At 55.5% G+C, this 17,101-nt stretch overlaps 1 protein-coding gene across 4 annotated transcripts in view; it reads right to left on the bottom strand.

Annotated features, from left to right (window-relative positions):
* Positions 1 to 16,776, bottom strand: part of ALMS1 (ALMS1 centrosome and basal body associated protein) — a 58,454-nt gene extending 41,678 nt beyond the window's left edge. For all 4 annotated transcript variants that reach the window (XM_036382849.2, XM_054514630.1, XM_036382847.2 and 1 more), the window contains exons 1-3: positions 16,646 to 16,776; positions 9,593 to 9,758; positions 619 to 721 (exon numbers count right to left, since the gene is read on the bottom strand). In XM_036382849.2, the coding sequence (XP_036238742.2) occupies positions 619 to 721; positions 9,593 to 9,758; positions 16,646 to 16,699 (323 nt within the window). In that variant the 5' untranslated portion in view covers positions 16,700 to 16,776. The remainder of the gene's footprint in view (positions 1 to 618; positions 722 to 9,592; positions 9,759 to 16,645) is intronic.
* Positions 16,777 to 17,101: the final 325 nt, after the last annotated feature.

Here is a 17,101-nt window from a genome sequence, read left to right on the forward strand (position 1 = left end):
TAAATCACCTACTTCAGTTCATGATATCAATTATTTTTTTAAAGGACATAAAAGCAGCCAGGTCTCAGATAAGCAAAAAATTCCTATAAAGTTCTAATACTCATATTGGGGATTGCTTAATTAATAGTTCCTTTATATTAAACACACTATCAGAGCCTAATAAATATTATTCCATGAAGCAGAGCACCTCAGAATGAAGGTGACAAAGCCTTTTACTGAAACAGCTCTTCCTTTATGCATTTAACCCCAAATTTGTACTGTAAATTACACATTTGGCTCCAGCATTGATGAAACACAACACTGTCCATGTATGTTTTACTCCTATAAATACAGAAACCTGATCTTTGTCCCCAAAATTTCATGAAGTTTATTCCAGAGTCTAAGAAGGCTCCAGAGATGTTGAAGAGGGTGGAGTTCCTCATTTTCCCATTCTCCCCAGGTACCTCAGCATGACCAGCTCAGAGGAGCCTGATCCTGCTTCTCCCTTGCTCAAACGCTCCTGAAGGCAGAACCCAGAGGTGCCTCCTCCCCACACAGCCCCAAACCCCCATTTCTGAGCCCAGAACCTGCCATTGCCCATTACCCAGTGCAGAACCAGCCCCAGGAGCCCCATCCCACCTGAGGGGCAGGAAATCCATCTGGGATCCCTGCAGGAACGTCTCAGCCCGGGCTGGGCTCAGCAGCAGAGGCAGGCAGGGGGAGAATCTGCTCTCCTGGACATCTGGGGGAGAGAAAACACCAACAGGGCACTGAGAGCTGGCAGCAAGCCTCACAGTCCCAAAGATCCCCAAAGATCCCTAAAGATATCAGCCTCACAGTCCCAAAGATCCCCAAAGATCCCTAAAGATATCAGCTTCACAGTCCCAAAGATCCCCAAAGATCCCTAAAGATATCAGCTTCACAGTCCCAAAGATCCCCAAAGATCCCCAAAGATCCCAGCCTCACAGTCCCAAAGATCCCCAAAGATCCCTAAAGATCCCAGCCTCACAGTCCCAAAGATCCCCAAAGATCCCCAAAGATCCCAGCCTCACAGTCCCAAAGATCCCCAAAGATCCCCAAAGATCCCAGCCTCACAGTCCCAAAGATCCCCAAAGATCCCTAAAGATCCCAGCTTTACAGTCCCAAAGATCCCCAAAGATCCCCAAAGATCCCAGCCTCACAGTCCCAAAGATCCCCAAAGATCCCAGCTTTACAGTCCCAAAGATCCCCAAAGATCCCCAAAGATCCCAGCCTCACAGTCCCAAAGATACCCAAAGATCCCCAAAGATCCCAGCCTCACAGTCCCAAAGATCCCCAAAGATCCCTAAAGATATCAGCTTCACAGTCCCAAAGATCCCCAAAGATCCCAGCCTCACAGTCCCAAAGATCCCCAAAGATCCCAGCCTCACATCCCCAAAGATCCCCAAAGATCCCAGCCTCACAGTCCCAAAGATCCCCAAAGATCCCAGCCTCACAGTCCCAAAGATCCCCAAAGATCCCTAAAGATATCAGCTTCACAGTCCCAAAGATCCCCAAAGATCCCAGCCTCACAGTCCCAAAGATCCCCAAAGATCCCTAAAGATATCAGCTTCACAGTCCCAAAGATCCCCAAAGATCCTCAAAGATCCCAGCTTCACAGTCCCAAAGATCCCCAAAGATCCCAGCCTCACAGTCCCAAAGATCCCCAAAGATCCCAGCCTCACAGTCCCAAAGATCCCCAAAGATCCCTAAAGATATCAGCTTCACAGTCCCAAAGATCCCCAAAGATCCTCAAAGATCCCAGCTTCACAGTCCCAAAGATCCCCAAAGATCCCAGCCTCACAGTCCCAAAGATCCCCAAAGATCCCAGCCTCACAGTCCCAAAGATACCCAAAGATCCCTAAAGATCCCAGCTTCACAGTCCCAAAGATCCCCAAAGATCCCAGCTTTACAGTCCCAAAGATCCCCAAAGATCCCAGCTTCACAGTCCCAAAGATACACAAAGATCCCTAAAGATCCCAGCCTCACAGTCCCAAAGATACCCAAAGATCCCTAAAGATCCCAGCTTCACAGTCCCAAAGATACACAAAGATCCCTAAAGATCCCAGCCTCACAGTCCCAAAGATCCCCAAAGATCCCCAAAGATCCCAGCCTCACATCCCCAAAGATCCCCAAAGATACCCAAAGATCCCAGCTTGACAGTCCCAAAGATACCTAAAGATCCCAGCCTCACATCCCCAAAGATCCCAGCCTCACAGTCCCAAAAATACCCAAAGATCCCAGCTGCACATTCCCAAAGATACCCAAAGATCCCAGCCCCACATCTCCAAAGACACCCAAAGATCCCAGCCTCACATCCCCAAAGATCCCCAAAGATCCCAGCCTCACAATCCCAAAGATCCCTAAAGATCCCAGCTGCACATTCCCAAAGGTACCCAAAGATCCCAGCTGCACAATCCCAAATATCTCAGCCTCACATCCTCAAGGACGCCATCCCCCCATCCCCAAAGACCCCAGCCCCACAATCCCAAAGACCCCAGCTGCACATCCCCAAAGATCCCACCCAGACCCCTGGAGCCCCCTCCCTTACAAAAACAAATGGAAATTGTTCATAGCATGAGAATAAAACAACTCTAATATATATGAAATGATCTGTGGGGTTTAGATGTAACTGTATGTTTGGGGGGGTTCTCCTTTTCTTAACTCTGAGTTGGTGTCAGACGTGTAAATAACTACAGACATGTCTGAGGGGTGCAAAACAATGCTCCCAGTATTCTAAACAGGGTTTTATTTTGAAAGGGAAAGAGCTATTTGTGGTCAAGGGAATGACTTCCTAACCCAGAAATGCCATTAATTTAATTTAGGCTCATTAGTTTCCAGCCACTCAGACAAGCCACAGTGTGCAGCACTTAGAGGAGCACAATCAAATCAGAAAAATGATCATTACACCAAAAACTCCAGTTTTCATTCCACCAGCTCCAGCCTGAGGCATCTCCACCCACTGCATCACCTGACCAGGGGCAGCCAACCACAAGGCAGCCTTGCTCATTAATTTTTAATTTACTGCTTCCAATTAACTTTTTTTAAATTACTTTAGAAGTCTAGGTAGTGAGAGGATAATTACCCAGCTAGAATAACTGAATTTGCAATACCAAATACGATTAAAATGCTTTTTTGGAAGCTTGGAGAAAGGCAATGAGATGTAGCTTAAAATCCAGGTGTAAGCAGCTATTCCTGAGCAGTGTGCCAGCAGGAGGAGCTCCAGAGGGCCCAGTCCAGAGCTGGATGGCAAAATGAATTCTGACACACGTGCAGGTGTGAACAAGGACAGGAGCAAAGGGCAGCACAGAGGGAGCAGAGCCAAGGAAGGAACGCAGGACCAAGGAACCACAGAATCACAGAATGATGAGGTTGGAAGAGACCTCTAAGATCATGGAGTCCAACCTGAGCCCTCGCACCTCAACCTGACTACAGCACCAAGTGCCATGGCCAGCCTTTTTTAAACACATCCAGAGATGGTGATTCCACCACCTCCCTGGGAAGAGCATCCCAGTACTTTTTATTCTTTTGGTGAAAAATTTGTTCCTAATATCCAACCTACACCTTCCCTGACACAGTTTGAGGCTGTGTCCTCTGGCTCTGCCAGAGACCGACCCCACCTGTCTGCAGCCTCCCTCCAGGAAGGTGTAGAGAGCAATAAGGGCACCCCTGAGCCTCCTCTGCTCCAGCCTGAGCACCCCCAGCTCCTCCAAATGTTCCTCAAAGCTCGCTTGGAACACAGCAGCTCCTCAGGGCTCTGCTCCACCAACAGCTCACCCCAAAGCAGGGTAGATGGGGCAGCCCCTGGGGGGGAACAGTGGGACTGGGGCAGGGATGGGATTGGGGCAGGGATGGGATTGGGCTGGGATGGGACTGGGATTGAGGCAGTGAGGGGATTGGGATTGAGGCAGGGATGGCATTGTGGCAGGGATGGGATTGGATTGAGGCAGGGATGGGATTGAGGCAGTGAGGGGATTAGGATTGGGGCAGGGATGGCATTGGGATTGAGGTAGGGATGGGACTGGGGCAGTGAGGGGATTAGGATTGGGGCAGGGATGGGATTGAGGCAGGGATGGCATTGGGATTGGGGCAGGGATGGGACTGGGGCAGTGAGGGGATTAGGATTGGGGCAGGGATGGCATTGAGGCAGGGATGGCATTGGGATTGAGGCAGGGATGGGACTGGGGCAGTGAGGGGACTGGGATTGGGGCAGGGATGGCATTGTGGCAGGGATGGGATTGGGGCAGGGATGGGATTGAGGCAGTAAGGGGATTGGATTGGGGCAGGGATGGCATTGTGGCAGGGATGGCACTGGGATTGAGGCAGGGATGGGATTGGGGCAGTGAGGGGACTGGGGGATTGGGGGATTGGGGCAGGGATGGCATTGTGGCAGGGATGGCATTGGGATTGAGGCAGGGATGGGACTAAGGCAGTGAGGGGACTGGGATTGGGGCAGGGATGGGATTGAGGCAGTAAGGGGATTGGATTGTGGCAGGGATGGGATTGGGGCAGTGAGGGGACTGGGATTGGGGCAGGGATGGGACTGGGGCAGTGAGGGGACTGGGGGATTGGGGGATTGGGGCAGGGATGGCATTGTGGCAGGGATGGCATTGTGGCAGGGATGGGACTGGGGCAGTGAGGGGACTGGGATTGGGGCAGGGATGGGATTGAGGCAGTAAGGGGATTGGATTGGGGCAGGGATGGGATTGTGGCAGGGATGGCATTGGGATTGTGGCAGGGATGGGACTGGGGCAGTGAGGGGACTGGGATTGGGGCAGGGATGGCATTGGGATTGTGACAGGGATGGGACTGGGGCAGTGAGGGGACTGGGGGATTTGGACAGTGACAGATCAAGAGATTGGAGCAGTGATGGGGTTGAGACAGTGACAGGACTCAATCACTCTGAATCCTGATTTAAGACCAGGAACAGGGGACTGAGCTGATCCCCTGCGATGGCCCTGACATTGCCCCCAACACCCAGAGAACAGAGGGTGTGTTCAGGGCTGGCACTGACCCAGCCTGATTGACATTCCCAGCTCCAGCAATGAACTGGGAGCACACAGCATTTCCAGGGCGCTTGGCCCACTCAGCACAGCTCACTTCAGGAATATTTCACTGTGGCACTTGGGAATACTGAGCAGATTAATTTGCATACAGAATTGCATTCAGCATGCAAACCAGGGTTTTTTAAGAAACATTAAGCAAGTTGGAATCTGAACTCTCTCAGCTCTGTTAGATGGACTTTTCCCCCTCCCAAATCTTGTTTTCTGTTTAACAAGGCATTAGTGAACAAATAATATTAATTGCAGTTACCAAATCAGACTTGTCAGCTCCCATCATGACACACTTCATGTGGCAGAACTGGCACCTTATTTTTAGTCATGCAAGAGAGGAGGAAAACAAGCTTTTCTGATTTCAGCTGAACTTCTCCACTTTGAATGAAAATGTATTCTCAACCTAAATTCAAAAGCAGGAGTGATTAAAGAAAACGTTTTTCCACACACACACACAAAAAAAAATCTGGGTGTGCTTTGGAAATGAAGAAACAAAGAGGACTAAGGGAGGGAGCAGAAAATAATTGGGAAACAAAGCTGTCAAAAGCAGATGTTGCTAATCTTTTGTGTACACAGATTAATAAAGTAAATGTGCATATACAGACACATACACACACCCCATAAATCACAACATTTGGCTGATAAATGAGTGCTTTCAGGCTCTATTATACCAACAAACACCTAAGTGCCACTCCACATTTGTTTTGAGAAGCTCCAAGAGCTGAGAAAGTGACTGAACATTCCCAGGGAACTCCAGAAACCCCAAATCCCCCCAGAGAAGCTCAAGGACCAGGCAGCGTTTGCCAAGCAACAAAAACCTCAGAGCACAGACCTTCAGCAGAGGCAGGGGAGGGAGGGGAGGTTTGGGATGCTCAGGATAGATCTGGGGCACCTTTGGGATGCTCAGGAGGGATCCTGGGGCAGGCACATTTGGGATGCCCAGGACAGCTCCTGGGGCAGGCACATTTGGGATGCCCAGGATGGATCCTGGGGCACATTTGGGATGCTCAGGGATCCTGAGGCACATTTGGGATGCTCAGGAGGGATCCTGGGGCCTATTTGGGATGCCCAGGAGGGATCCTGGGGTACATTTGGGATGCCCAGGATAGATCTGGGGCACATTTGGGATGCTCAGGATAGATCTGGGGCACATTTGGGATGCTCAGGGATCCTGGGGCACATTTGGGATGCTCAGGAGGGATCCTGGGGCAGGCACATTTGGGATGCTCAGGGATCCTGGGGCACATTTGGGATGCTCAGGAGGGATCCTGGGACACATTTGGGATGCCCAGGACAGCTCCTGGGGCACATTTGGGATGCTCAGGACAGCTCCTGGGGCACATTTGGGATGCTCAGGAGGGATCCTGGGGCACATTTGGGATGCTCAGGACAGTTCCTGGGGCAGGCACATTTGGGATGCTCAGGACAGTTCCTGGGGCAGGCACATTTGGGATGCCCAGGACAGCTCCCGGGGCCCATTTGGGATGCTCAGGATGGCTCGGGGGGCTGTGCTCAGCCAGGGCCAGGCCTGGAGCAGCAGCCCGGGCTGGGAGCAGGCAGTGACGTCCGTGCTGCTCTCCCTCAGCTCCTGCTGTCAATCTGGGATTTCTCCTGCTGCCACTCTGAAGGCCAAAAGGCTCCTGAGTGCAGCTCAGCCAGCAGGCAGAGCTGGGCCTGGACTCGCTCTCCCAGCCTGCTGACAAGTCTGAATGCCACAGTCAAGCTGCCATTTGGGGGATAAAAAGGGAAGGCAAAACAAAACCAAAGCCTGGGCTCTGTCAAGCTGTTCCCCAGAGCAGCAGGAGCACTGCAGTACAACTGTCACTGTCACTCCTCCCCTCCTGACACGGAAGCCAAGCACTTTGTGAGGAGGAGAAGAAGGAATCAGTGAGGATTGCAGCTCCCTTCCCTCTCAGCTCTGCCCTGTACCTGGGAATGCAGAGCACACCCAAAGCCTGCAGCCCATCTCCAGGGAGCAGCAGATCAAACAGCACACAGAGGCTCCTCACAGCTTTCAGCACATTGCAGGGCCTTCTGCCTGCTCCTTAATTCCAGCTGCACTGCAAACACAGAGCTGGACAAATATCAAGAAGTTCTCCTTGATTAAATGGCTTCCAGTTCTGCAAATAACAACATGAGGAAAAGGGCTGTAAAACACCTGAACCACAGGAATCCTGCCCAGAGCATGGGCAGGGACAAGGCATGGCCAGCCCTCCACGTCCTCCCACTTTGAGCTCTGTCCTGAACCTCACTTTGCTACCAAAATGGGATTGATTCCCTCTGCACCAACTCCCAGTGATGCACACACAGCTTGTAACCACCACACTGCCTGCAGACCCAGCTTGAGGCAGCCCAGGATGGCTTTGATTCCATGAGGAGAAAAACCCTTCAAAAACATCTCCCAGGTGGCTGCAATGCAGCAGATCACTGGTGCTGTGAGTGAACCCAGCCTGTGCTGTGCTCCCTCTCCCTTCTCCCCTCACTACCTGCCCTGGTCTGTGCAAAACAAACCTGTCAGGAGGTGCAAACAGGAACCTTTGGCACAAGAATTTACCAAGAGCCAATTAATCTTTGCAGTAAGTGTTACAGGAGACAGCAGGGACAGCCACCAGGGTGACACCCACAGTGACACCCAGGGTGACAGCCACGGTGGCAGGGACTGGGCCTCAGAGGGTTTGGGATGAACCAGAATCCACCCAAGATGTTCCTGCTCCTCCTGCAGGCTCCTTCACCAGGGATGGAGCAAAATCATCTCAAAAACTCATGGAAACCTCCAAGAGCTTTGCATTAAAAGAATAAAAGTCAAACTCATCAACCCCTCAAGAGCTGCTGCGAGGAAGTCCCCAAGGCAGTTTTAACTCCAGGCCCTGAGTGGTGTTTAACTCCCAAACAAACCCCAAAAAGCAGCTGCACACAGGCAAGGCAGGCTGGCACAGGGAATGGCAAACTGCACAGCTCAACAGCTCAAACTGCACAACTCCAACAGCTCAACCTGCACAGCTCAACAGCTCAAACTGCACAGCTCAACAGCTCAAACTGCACAACTCCAACAGCTCAAACTGCACAGCTCAACCTGCACAGCTCAAACAGCTCAAACTGCACAACTCAAACTGCACAGTTCAAACTGCACAGCTCAACCTGCACAGCTCAAACTGCACAGCTCAACCTGCACAGCTCAACCTGCACAGCTCAACCTGCACAGCTCAACAGCTCAACCTGCACAACTCCAACAGCTCAACCTGCACAGCTCAACAGCTCAACCTGCACAACTCCAACAGCTCAAACTGCACAGCTCAACCTGCACAGCTCAAACTGCACAGCTCAAACAGCTCAAACTGCACAACTCCAACAGCTCAAACAGCTCAAACTGCACAACTCAAACTGCACAGCTCAACAGCTCAAACTGCACAACTCCAACAGCTCAAACTGCACAGCTCAACCTGCACAACTCAAACTGCACACCTCAAACTGCACAGCTTAACCTGCACAGCCCAAACTGCACAACTCAAACTGCACAGCTCAACAGCTCAAACTGCACAACTCCAACAGCTCAACCTGCACAGCTCAACAGCTCAACCTGCACAACTCCAACAGCTCAAACTGCACAGCTCAACAGCTCAACCTGCACAACTCCAACAGCTCAACCTGCACAACTCCAACAGCTCAACCTGCACAGCTCAAACTGCACAACCCAAACTGCACAGCTCAACCTGCACAGCTCAACCTGCACAGCTCAAACTGCACTCAACTGTAAGCACAGAAGGGTTATTTTAAAATACCACAATTCTGTTTTCTGCCTCTCAGTAATTGTGTTTGTGAAGAAGCACCACTGGTGCAGGACAGGCACTAACTCAGGCACCCCTTGGCAAGGGCACTCACAAAGGGAACGTCCTCATGGCCAGGGGACTCCTGCTCTGCAGAGGGATCCTGCAAAATGAACCCCTGGGCTGAGAAACTGCACTGGAGGCTGGGTTTGACCAGGGTACTCTGGAAATGAATGGAAGCAGGGAAGCACAAAGGTGAAATATTAAATGCTGGAGTTTCTCAGGCCATCTGTGACTGACCTGCAGGGATGAGAAGCAGCAGAGACCTTGGCTGGAGTGGAGTGCAGCACTGCCAATCTCAGCAGCAGCAACAGGAACTGCACCCAAACCCGAGGGCAGCAATGAGGACTGGGACCATGGACTGGCTTGGGTGGAGGGGATTTTACAGATATTTCAGAGATATTCCATTCCTGTCCCTGCCATGGCCACCTTGCACTGGCCCCGGACACTGCCAGGGGTGGCAGCTGCACTCAGGCTCACCCTGAATTCCACAGGGAAGCAAAGCAAAGCTTTACCTGGCACAAAAGGAACCTGTTCATGTTAGGAGATCCAGGGAAGGCACACAAACCCTGCACCTCATCTTGAGGGGGGCTTTGGCAACAAAATCACCCCAAACACACTTTGTAAACCTCACGTCCCACTGAGGTAAGGTCAAATGCAGGCTGGGACTGAGTGAGCAGTAAAATACCCGTTGTGCAGCAATCCCTTTGGACATACCCAGGGGTGAGGCAGGGTCTGCAGCTCCAGAAGCTTCTGCTGAGGGCAGCAGCCCTTCCTCCAGCGTGGGCAGCTCCAACAGGCCCCTCCTGGCACAGCTCTGGCCCAGCTTGGTGTCCCAGGAGCAGCTGCTGCCCAGCTCTGCTGCCAGCCAGAACCAGGGCTCCTGGGGGGAGAAACACTGCTCATCATCATCATCATCATCATCATCATCATCATCATCATCATCATCATCATCCTCCCTGTGAGAACTGAGAGAAGCCAGCACTGATTCTGAAGGGCTCCTACACAAACCCTCAGCCTGGGTTGTGGCAGGACCAGGGGAGTCCTGGGAGTCTCCCAGCACTGCCCTGAGGAGCTGCTCTGCCTCTGGGGACACCCTCAGGGCTTACAGCTCCTTCCCACAGCCCTGCTGTGTGAGCCAGAGCTTTTGCACGAGCTGGAAATCCAGATTTTGATTCAGACCAGGCTGGTAAGGCTCAGCCTCTGGACACTGAGAGCGGAGGGAATTCTCAGAGCAATCCCACACTTGGCAGCACATCCAGCACATCCCCTGGGACTGCAGCACAGTGCAAGGGCTGCACTCCACACACACAGCACCTCCTGTTAATTGCAATCACCTAATTAACCCTCAGCCCAGGCCAGAGCAGCTCAGCATACACCCTGGCAGCAGCACCCCTTTCCTGAGGGATGGCTGGTCCAGGGATGGCTGGTCCAGGGACACCCCAGGGACACCCAGGGATGGCTGATCCCAGGGATGGCTGGTCCAGGGACAGCCCAGTGCTCCCAGGGACACCCCAGGGACAGCCCAGTGCTCCCAGGGACACCCCAGTGCTCCCAGGGACACCCCAGTGCTCCTGCACTCCTGGGTTCTGCTGCTGCAGCTCCTCCCTCCAAGCAGGGCAGGGGAAGTGCTGGCAATTGGCTAAAAGGGATAAAAACACAGATTATTGCTTTGCACTGCAGTGTGTGCTCAGTTGCCTCATGGGCAATGAAATACAAGAAATAATATATGAAATCTATCAAATACATGAAATATATGAAATACATGAAGTGCTCAGGCCGTCCCCAGCAGCAGAGGTTGGGCTGCAGCCCCTCATGCTTGGGGTGTTCCTACAGCCCATGCAGAGTGCCAGAGTGCCCTGGAGCAGGCAGGCTCCTTGCCCACCTCGGCCCCCAAACCCTGAGCATCACCACCACCACTGTGTGCAGAGCAGCCAGTCCCTCCTGGGCACCAGCCCTCCCTTCCCAACCATGTGAATCCAGGGAGTGCTCTGGATCAGCACCTGCACAGCAGCCAGTCCCTCCCGGGCACCAGCCCTCCCTTCCCAACCATGTGAATCCAGGGAGTGCTCTGGATCAGCACCTGCACAGCAGCCAGTCCCTCCCGGGCACCAGCCCTCCCTTCCCAACCATGTGAATCCAGGGAGTGCTCTGGATCAGCACCTGCACAGCAGCCAGTCCCTCCTGGGCACCAGCCCTCCCTTCCCAACCATGTGAATCCAGGGAGTGCTCTGGATCAGCACCCCTGAGCCACTGAGTCAGAGCACCACGGCACCCCGCGGTCCCTGAGGCTGGAGAAGCCCTCCTGTGCCCAATCCCCCTCGTCCCCAGCCCAGAGCTCTGGGTGCCGCCTCCAGCCCTTCCCTGGGCACCTCCAGGGATGGGGACTCCAGCAGACCCTCCAGCAAAGCCCATCCCCTCCTGGCCACTTCTCACCCAGGGGTTCTCCAGGCTGAGCTGTGCCTCCCCAAGGCCCAGGGGCAGCTCCCTGGATAAACCCCCCAGGAATGGCCCCTCCTGAGCAGGGGAACAATGCAGGGGAGCAATGCAGGGGCAGCAGCACACTCTGCTGCACTATTCCAGTTTAATCCCTGCTCCAGAGAGCACCCCTGAGGAGATCACCTGGGTGAGACATTGCCCCACATTAGCACTGGCTGTACCAGGGCACAGAACCAGGCAGCTGCAGGCAGGAGGAAGGATTTACTAAATGGGTGTAATCATCTCTGAGGGCTCCCACATCATTTAAATCAAATGAAGGAAATTTAACAACGTTTTTCTTCCTGAAATTCAATACATTGCCGCTAAATACATAAAGAGGGGTGAAGACAGAAATAAAGCTGAATTACAGCCACCCCCACAGCACACAGCACCATGAATTGGAGAGTTGGAGAAGCAGCTCTGAACCCATGCTGCAGTTCATGGGCAGAAATATGAACATTACTGGGTTTTGAAGTACCTTCAACATCCAGGTTAGCTCTCCTTGTGTTATTCTGCCCCACAGACCACTGAGAATATCCCACAACAGAATATGGGAGAAATAAAAACCCAGGGAGAAAGGGAAAGAGATCTCCCCAGACAGCTGATGGCAGCCAGCTGATCTGCCAGGCCATCACAAACACACCCTGGTTTCTGCCAACACCTGAGAGCAGCCCCAGCCCAGCCCTGCCAGCCCCACACGAGCCTGCAACACTGCAGGGACTGAGCCCAGCCCTGCCTGGGCAGCCCCAGCACCCCTTCTGGGCAGGGATCCTCCCCAACACCCAGCCCACAGCTCCCTGAGGCTGCTCCCTCCTGCCCTGGTGACTGTCACACGGGAGGGACACAGGAGGGACACCCCAGCACTCTGCTCTGCACTGGGGCATTGCTCATGCTCAGGCTGAACATGGCAGCAATTTACTCTGGGCAAGCTGCAGGGCTGGGGCTCTCCTGTAGGCCTCGGGAAGCCCAAGGATGGCTGCACAATAAAAAGCAGTTCAGAATTCACCCATCCCTGGTGGAGGTGCCTGGGTGGCAGGAGGGATGGAGGGGTTGGGTCTGGAGGCACTGCTGGCACCCCAGTCCTGGCTGAGAACGAGGCACGGGTCCAGCAGTTTGAGGGGCAGAGTTAATAATGCACAGATCAGGGCTGAACGGAGCTTCCCTGCCTGGCCTGGCTCTGCCCCGGCCCCCAGTGCAGTGAGAGCTCAGGGCCACTGGGAGTCAGCAGCCACCGCTGCAGGGCAGGGACAGGGACAGGGACAGGGACAAACAGGAACTCACCTGGAGCACCAGGGACTGATCCAGCTGGGAACCAGGGACTGATCCACCTGGGAACACCAGGGATTGATCCACCTGGAGCACCAGGGACTGATCCACCTGGGAACCAGGGACGGATCCACCTGGGAACACCAGGGACTGATCCACCTGGGAACACCAGGGACTGATCCACCTGGGAACCAGGGACTGAGCCACCTGGGAACACCAGGGACTGATCCACCTGGGAACCAGGGACTGATCCACCTGGGAACACCAGGGACTGATCCACCTGGGAACCAGGGACTGAGCCACCTGGGAACACCAGGGACTGATCCACCTGGGAACCAGGGACTGAGCCACCTGGGAACACCAGGGACTGAGCCACCTGGGAACCAGGGACTGAGCCACCTGGGAACACCAGGGACTGAGCCACCTGGGAACACCAGGGATCTGTCTGCAGAACCAGGGATCTGCCTGGAGCACCAGAGAGCCACCTGGGAACCAGAGATCCAGCTGGAGAACCAGGGATCTAGCTGGAGCACCAGGGATGGAGCCACCTGGGAACCAGGGATTTGTCTGCAGAACAAGGGATCCACTTGGGAATCAGGGATCTGCCTGGAGCACCAGGGATGGATCCAGCTGGAGCACCAGGGATGGATCCAGCTGGGAACACCAGGGATGGATCCAGCTGGAATAGCAGGGATGGATCCAGCTGGAGCACCAGGGATGGATCCAGCTGGGAACACCAGGGATGGATCCAGCTGGAATAGCAGGGATGGATCCAGCTGGAGCACCAGGGATGGATCCAGCTGGGAACACCAGGGATGGATCCAGCTGGAGCACCAGGGATGGATCCAGCTGGGAACACCAGGGATGGATGCAGCTGGGAACACCAGGGATGGATCCAGCTGGGAACACCAGGGATGGATGCAAGCGGGGAACACCAGGGATGGATCCAGCTGGAGCACCAGGGATGGATGCAGCTGGGAACACCAGGGATGGATCCAGCTGGAGCACCAGGGATGGATGCAGCTGCTCTGCCCCCTGGGATTACAGACCTTCAGTCTGCAGGTCCCACCCCTGAGCACCTCCAGGACCCCTCCTCTGCCTTCTCCAAGCCCTGCTGTGGCAGGGAAGCACCACTGACTGTGTCCTCCTCCTCCCAGCCCAGCCTCCTGCCCTGTGTGCCCAGCCCTGCCTGCCCCAGGGCTCCCCAGGCTCAGGCCACCCTCTGGCCTGTCCCTTGTGCTGGCAGCCCCAACAGGAGGGCATCCAGGGCCAAGGAGGGAATGGTTCCCTCCAGAGAGACCCAAACAGAACAGGATCCAGCTGGGGCCAAGGAGGGAATGGTTCCCTCAGAGCCCCAAACAGAACAGGATCCAGATGAGGCCAAGGAGGGAATGGTTCCCTCCAGAGAGACCCAAACAGAACAGGATCCCGCTGGGGCCAAGGAGGGAATGGTTCCCTCAGAGCCCCAAACAGGAGAGGATCCAGATGAGGCCAAGGAGGGAATGGTTCCCTCAGAACTCCAAACAGTAGGAAGCCTCATTCTGTGGGTTACAGAATTCCTCCCCCTGTTACACTCTAAAGCCCAGAACGCCTTTAAATTGCCACAAACTGGGCCATCACTCCCAGCCTCTCCCCAGTGAGCAGAAACTTCAAGAAGTGTTGAGCAGAAGTTTTTAAAGGCAGTTTGAACCCCAGTGCACTGCAGATCTGTGCTGGATTCTGCCACAAGGTGTGACACAGTGGCCCAGAGGCCAGGACAGGTGAGCAGGGCACAGCAGCACAGGTGACTCCTGCTTTGGATACCCCTGGGAAACTGCAGCCTGAAGCTCCCAAATCCCAGAGGTGATTCTCTGCAGTGAGCTGAAATCACCCCAGAAGGAGCAGAAGGACACAGCAGAGGTGTCAGGGCAGCAGGGCTCAGCTCCAGCTGGGACTGCCAGGGCTCACTGGGGTTGTCAGAGCAGCACTCACACCAGGGCAACACAAACACACAGGGAGCAGTGGCCATCAGGGAAGAGCAGCACCCAAAATGCACCAGACACACTGCCCTGGGCTCAGCAGAACCAGCTGACACCAGAAAAGGAGGGGAATTCACTGCTCCCCAACAGCACAGCCTGGAACCCAGCTGGCTGGGAACTGCCTGAACTGCACTCCCAGGAATGGTACTGCTGTTTACATGCACAGGAGAACAAAGTGCAGCATCCAGTCCTGCTGTCCCTCCTGAGAGCACCCAGGGAAGCTCCTGCTGCTGCTGCAGGGCTGATGGAAACTGCATTAAACCTCCACTGAGTGCCATACCCATCAGAAAGCCTTGCCTTTAGCATGTCCCAGTGACTGCCATGGCTGGTCCCATCCTTTGTTCCAGCTTCTGTTATTTCTCCTGGCCTTTAGCATGTCCCAGTGACTCCCATGGCTGTTCCCATCCTTTGCTCCACCTTTGTTATTTCTCCTGGCCTTTAGCATGTCCCAGTGATTCCCCATGGCTGTTCCCATCCTTTGCTCCACCTTTGTTATTTCTCCTGGCCTTTAGGATGTCCCAGTGATTCCCCATGGCTGTTCCCATCCTTTGTGCCAGCTTTTGTTATTTCTCCTGGCCTTTAGGATGTCCCAGTGACTCCCATGGCTGTTCCCATCCTTTGTTCCAGCTTTGTTATTTCTCCTGGTGACACTGAACCTGCACCAGCCTGTCCTTCCTCCAGGGAAGGTTTCCAGAAGTTGCCAAGGCATCTACCTCAGGTTTCCACGTGGCTGCTGCACCTCTCTCTGAGCTCTGGAGCTGTCACACCTCGGAATTTTCCCTCTGAGAACAGGGGGCAGTCACCACCAAGTGCCACAACCACACAAGTTCCTGCCCCACGCTCTCACAGGGTGCCAGCTCAGCAGGACACTGGTTCCTGCATGGCCCTGATGGGACAGCACTTGCAGGGATGTCCTCCCAGCCTGCAGCAGGGATGTGAGCACAGCTGAGTGCACAGAGCTGTGTGAGCCCTCCATGGAGAAAAGGAGGCTCCAGGGAGTCCTCCAGCACCTCCCAGTACCTAAAGGTGGCTTTTAAAAAAGAGGAACAACTTTTTATACTGGCAGATACTGGAAGGACAAGAGGGAAGTGCTTTAAATTAAAAGCTGAGGCATTTAGATGAGATTTTGGGACTAAATCCTTCCCCATCAGGTGAGGAGGCCCTGGCACAGCTGTGGCTGCCCCTGCACCCCTGGCAGTGCCCCAGGCCCGGTCAGAGGGGACCTGGAGCAGCCTGGGGCAGGGGGAGGTGTCCGTGCCATGGCAGGGTGGCACTGGGTGGGTTTGAAGGTCCCTTCCACCCAAACCATGCTGTAATTGCTGGGCTCAGCCCCTGTCCCTGAGTGCCCTGCAGGTCACGGCTCGGCAGCCGCACTCACCTGTCCCCGGGGCAGAACCAGCCCCGAGGGGAACAACGCATCTTTATCAGCCTGTAATCAGCACAATGACAGAGCACACAGCCTTCTCCTGGGAGAGCAGGGGCGCTCCGGAGCCGGTGGGACCCTTATCCCGGCAGAGAGCGGGGCACCGAGGGGCAGAGAGGGACCGGGGGCACCGAGGGGCAGAGAGGGACCGGGGACACCGAGGGGCAGAGAGGGACACCGAGGGACCGGGGGCACCGAGGGGCAGAGAGGGACCGGGGGCACCGAGGGGCAGAGAGGGACCGGGGGCACCGGCGGACCAGGTCGGGGTCGGGCCCTGCTGGGAGCCGGGAAGGGGCTCGGGCCAGCCGGGTCCCCCTTTCCGGCGGGGTGACCCCTTAAGAGCCCTTTCACGGGGCAAGAGGTGACACCGGCCGGCTGCCCCAGCCCCAGCAGCGTGAGGAGCCAGCGTGGCGCACGGACACGGGGACACACGGACACACATACACACACAGAGGGACACACACGGATACAGGGACACACACAGACACGGGGACACACGGACACACATAGGGAGGACACACAGACTCGCACACAACCGCTCCCGTCGGTGAGCGGCTGCTCCCGCCCGCCCGACCCCGTGCTCACCTGCTGCTGCTGCTCCTCCTCCTCCTCCTCCTGCTGCTGCTGGCCGTGCTCCATGGCGGCGGGCCGTGTCCGTGGGTCCCCCCCCCACACCGTGTCCGTGTGTCCGGCTGTCCCCGTGTCCCGCCCGGTCGTCAGGGACTCGCACCCGCCCCGCGAGCGCACGCGCCGGGACCGCCCCCTCCCCGCGCCGCCATTGGTCAGCGATGGGGGCGGGGCCGGGCCGCGAGCTTCCCTTCCCGCGCGGTGATTGGTGGGCGGGCAGCGGCGGGGCGGGGCTACGGGAGCGCGCGCGCGCGGGGGTTTTGGCGGGCAGCGGAAGTGCCCGGATAGAGGCGGGGGCGGGGCCGGGGCCGGGGCCGGCAGTGAGGGACCGTGAGGGACCGTGAGGGACCGTGAGGCCGGAGCGGGCTGGGCTGGGCCGGGCCGGACAGAGCTGCCAGCGGAACCGACACCTTC

This window comes from Molothrus ater, chromosome 4, assembly GCF_012460135.2.
Source record: "Molothrus ater isolate BHLD 08-10-18 breed brown headed cowbird chromosome 4, BPBGC_Mater_1.1, whole genome shotgun sequence".
Classification (NCBI taxonomy): Eukaryota; Metazoa; Chordata; class Aves; order Passeriformes; family Icteridae; genus Molothrus; species Molothrus ater.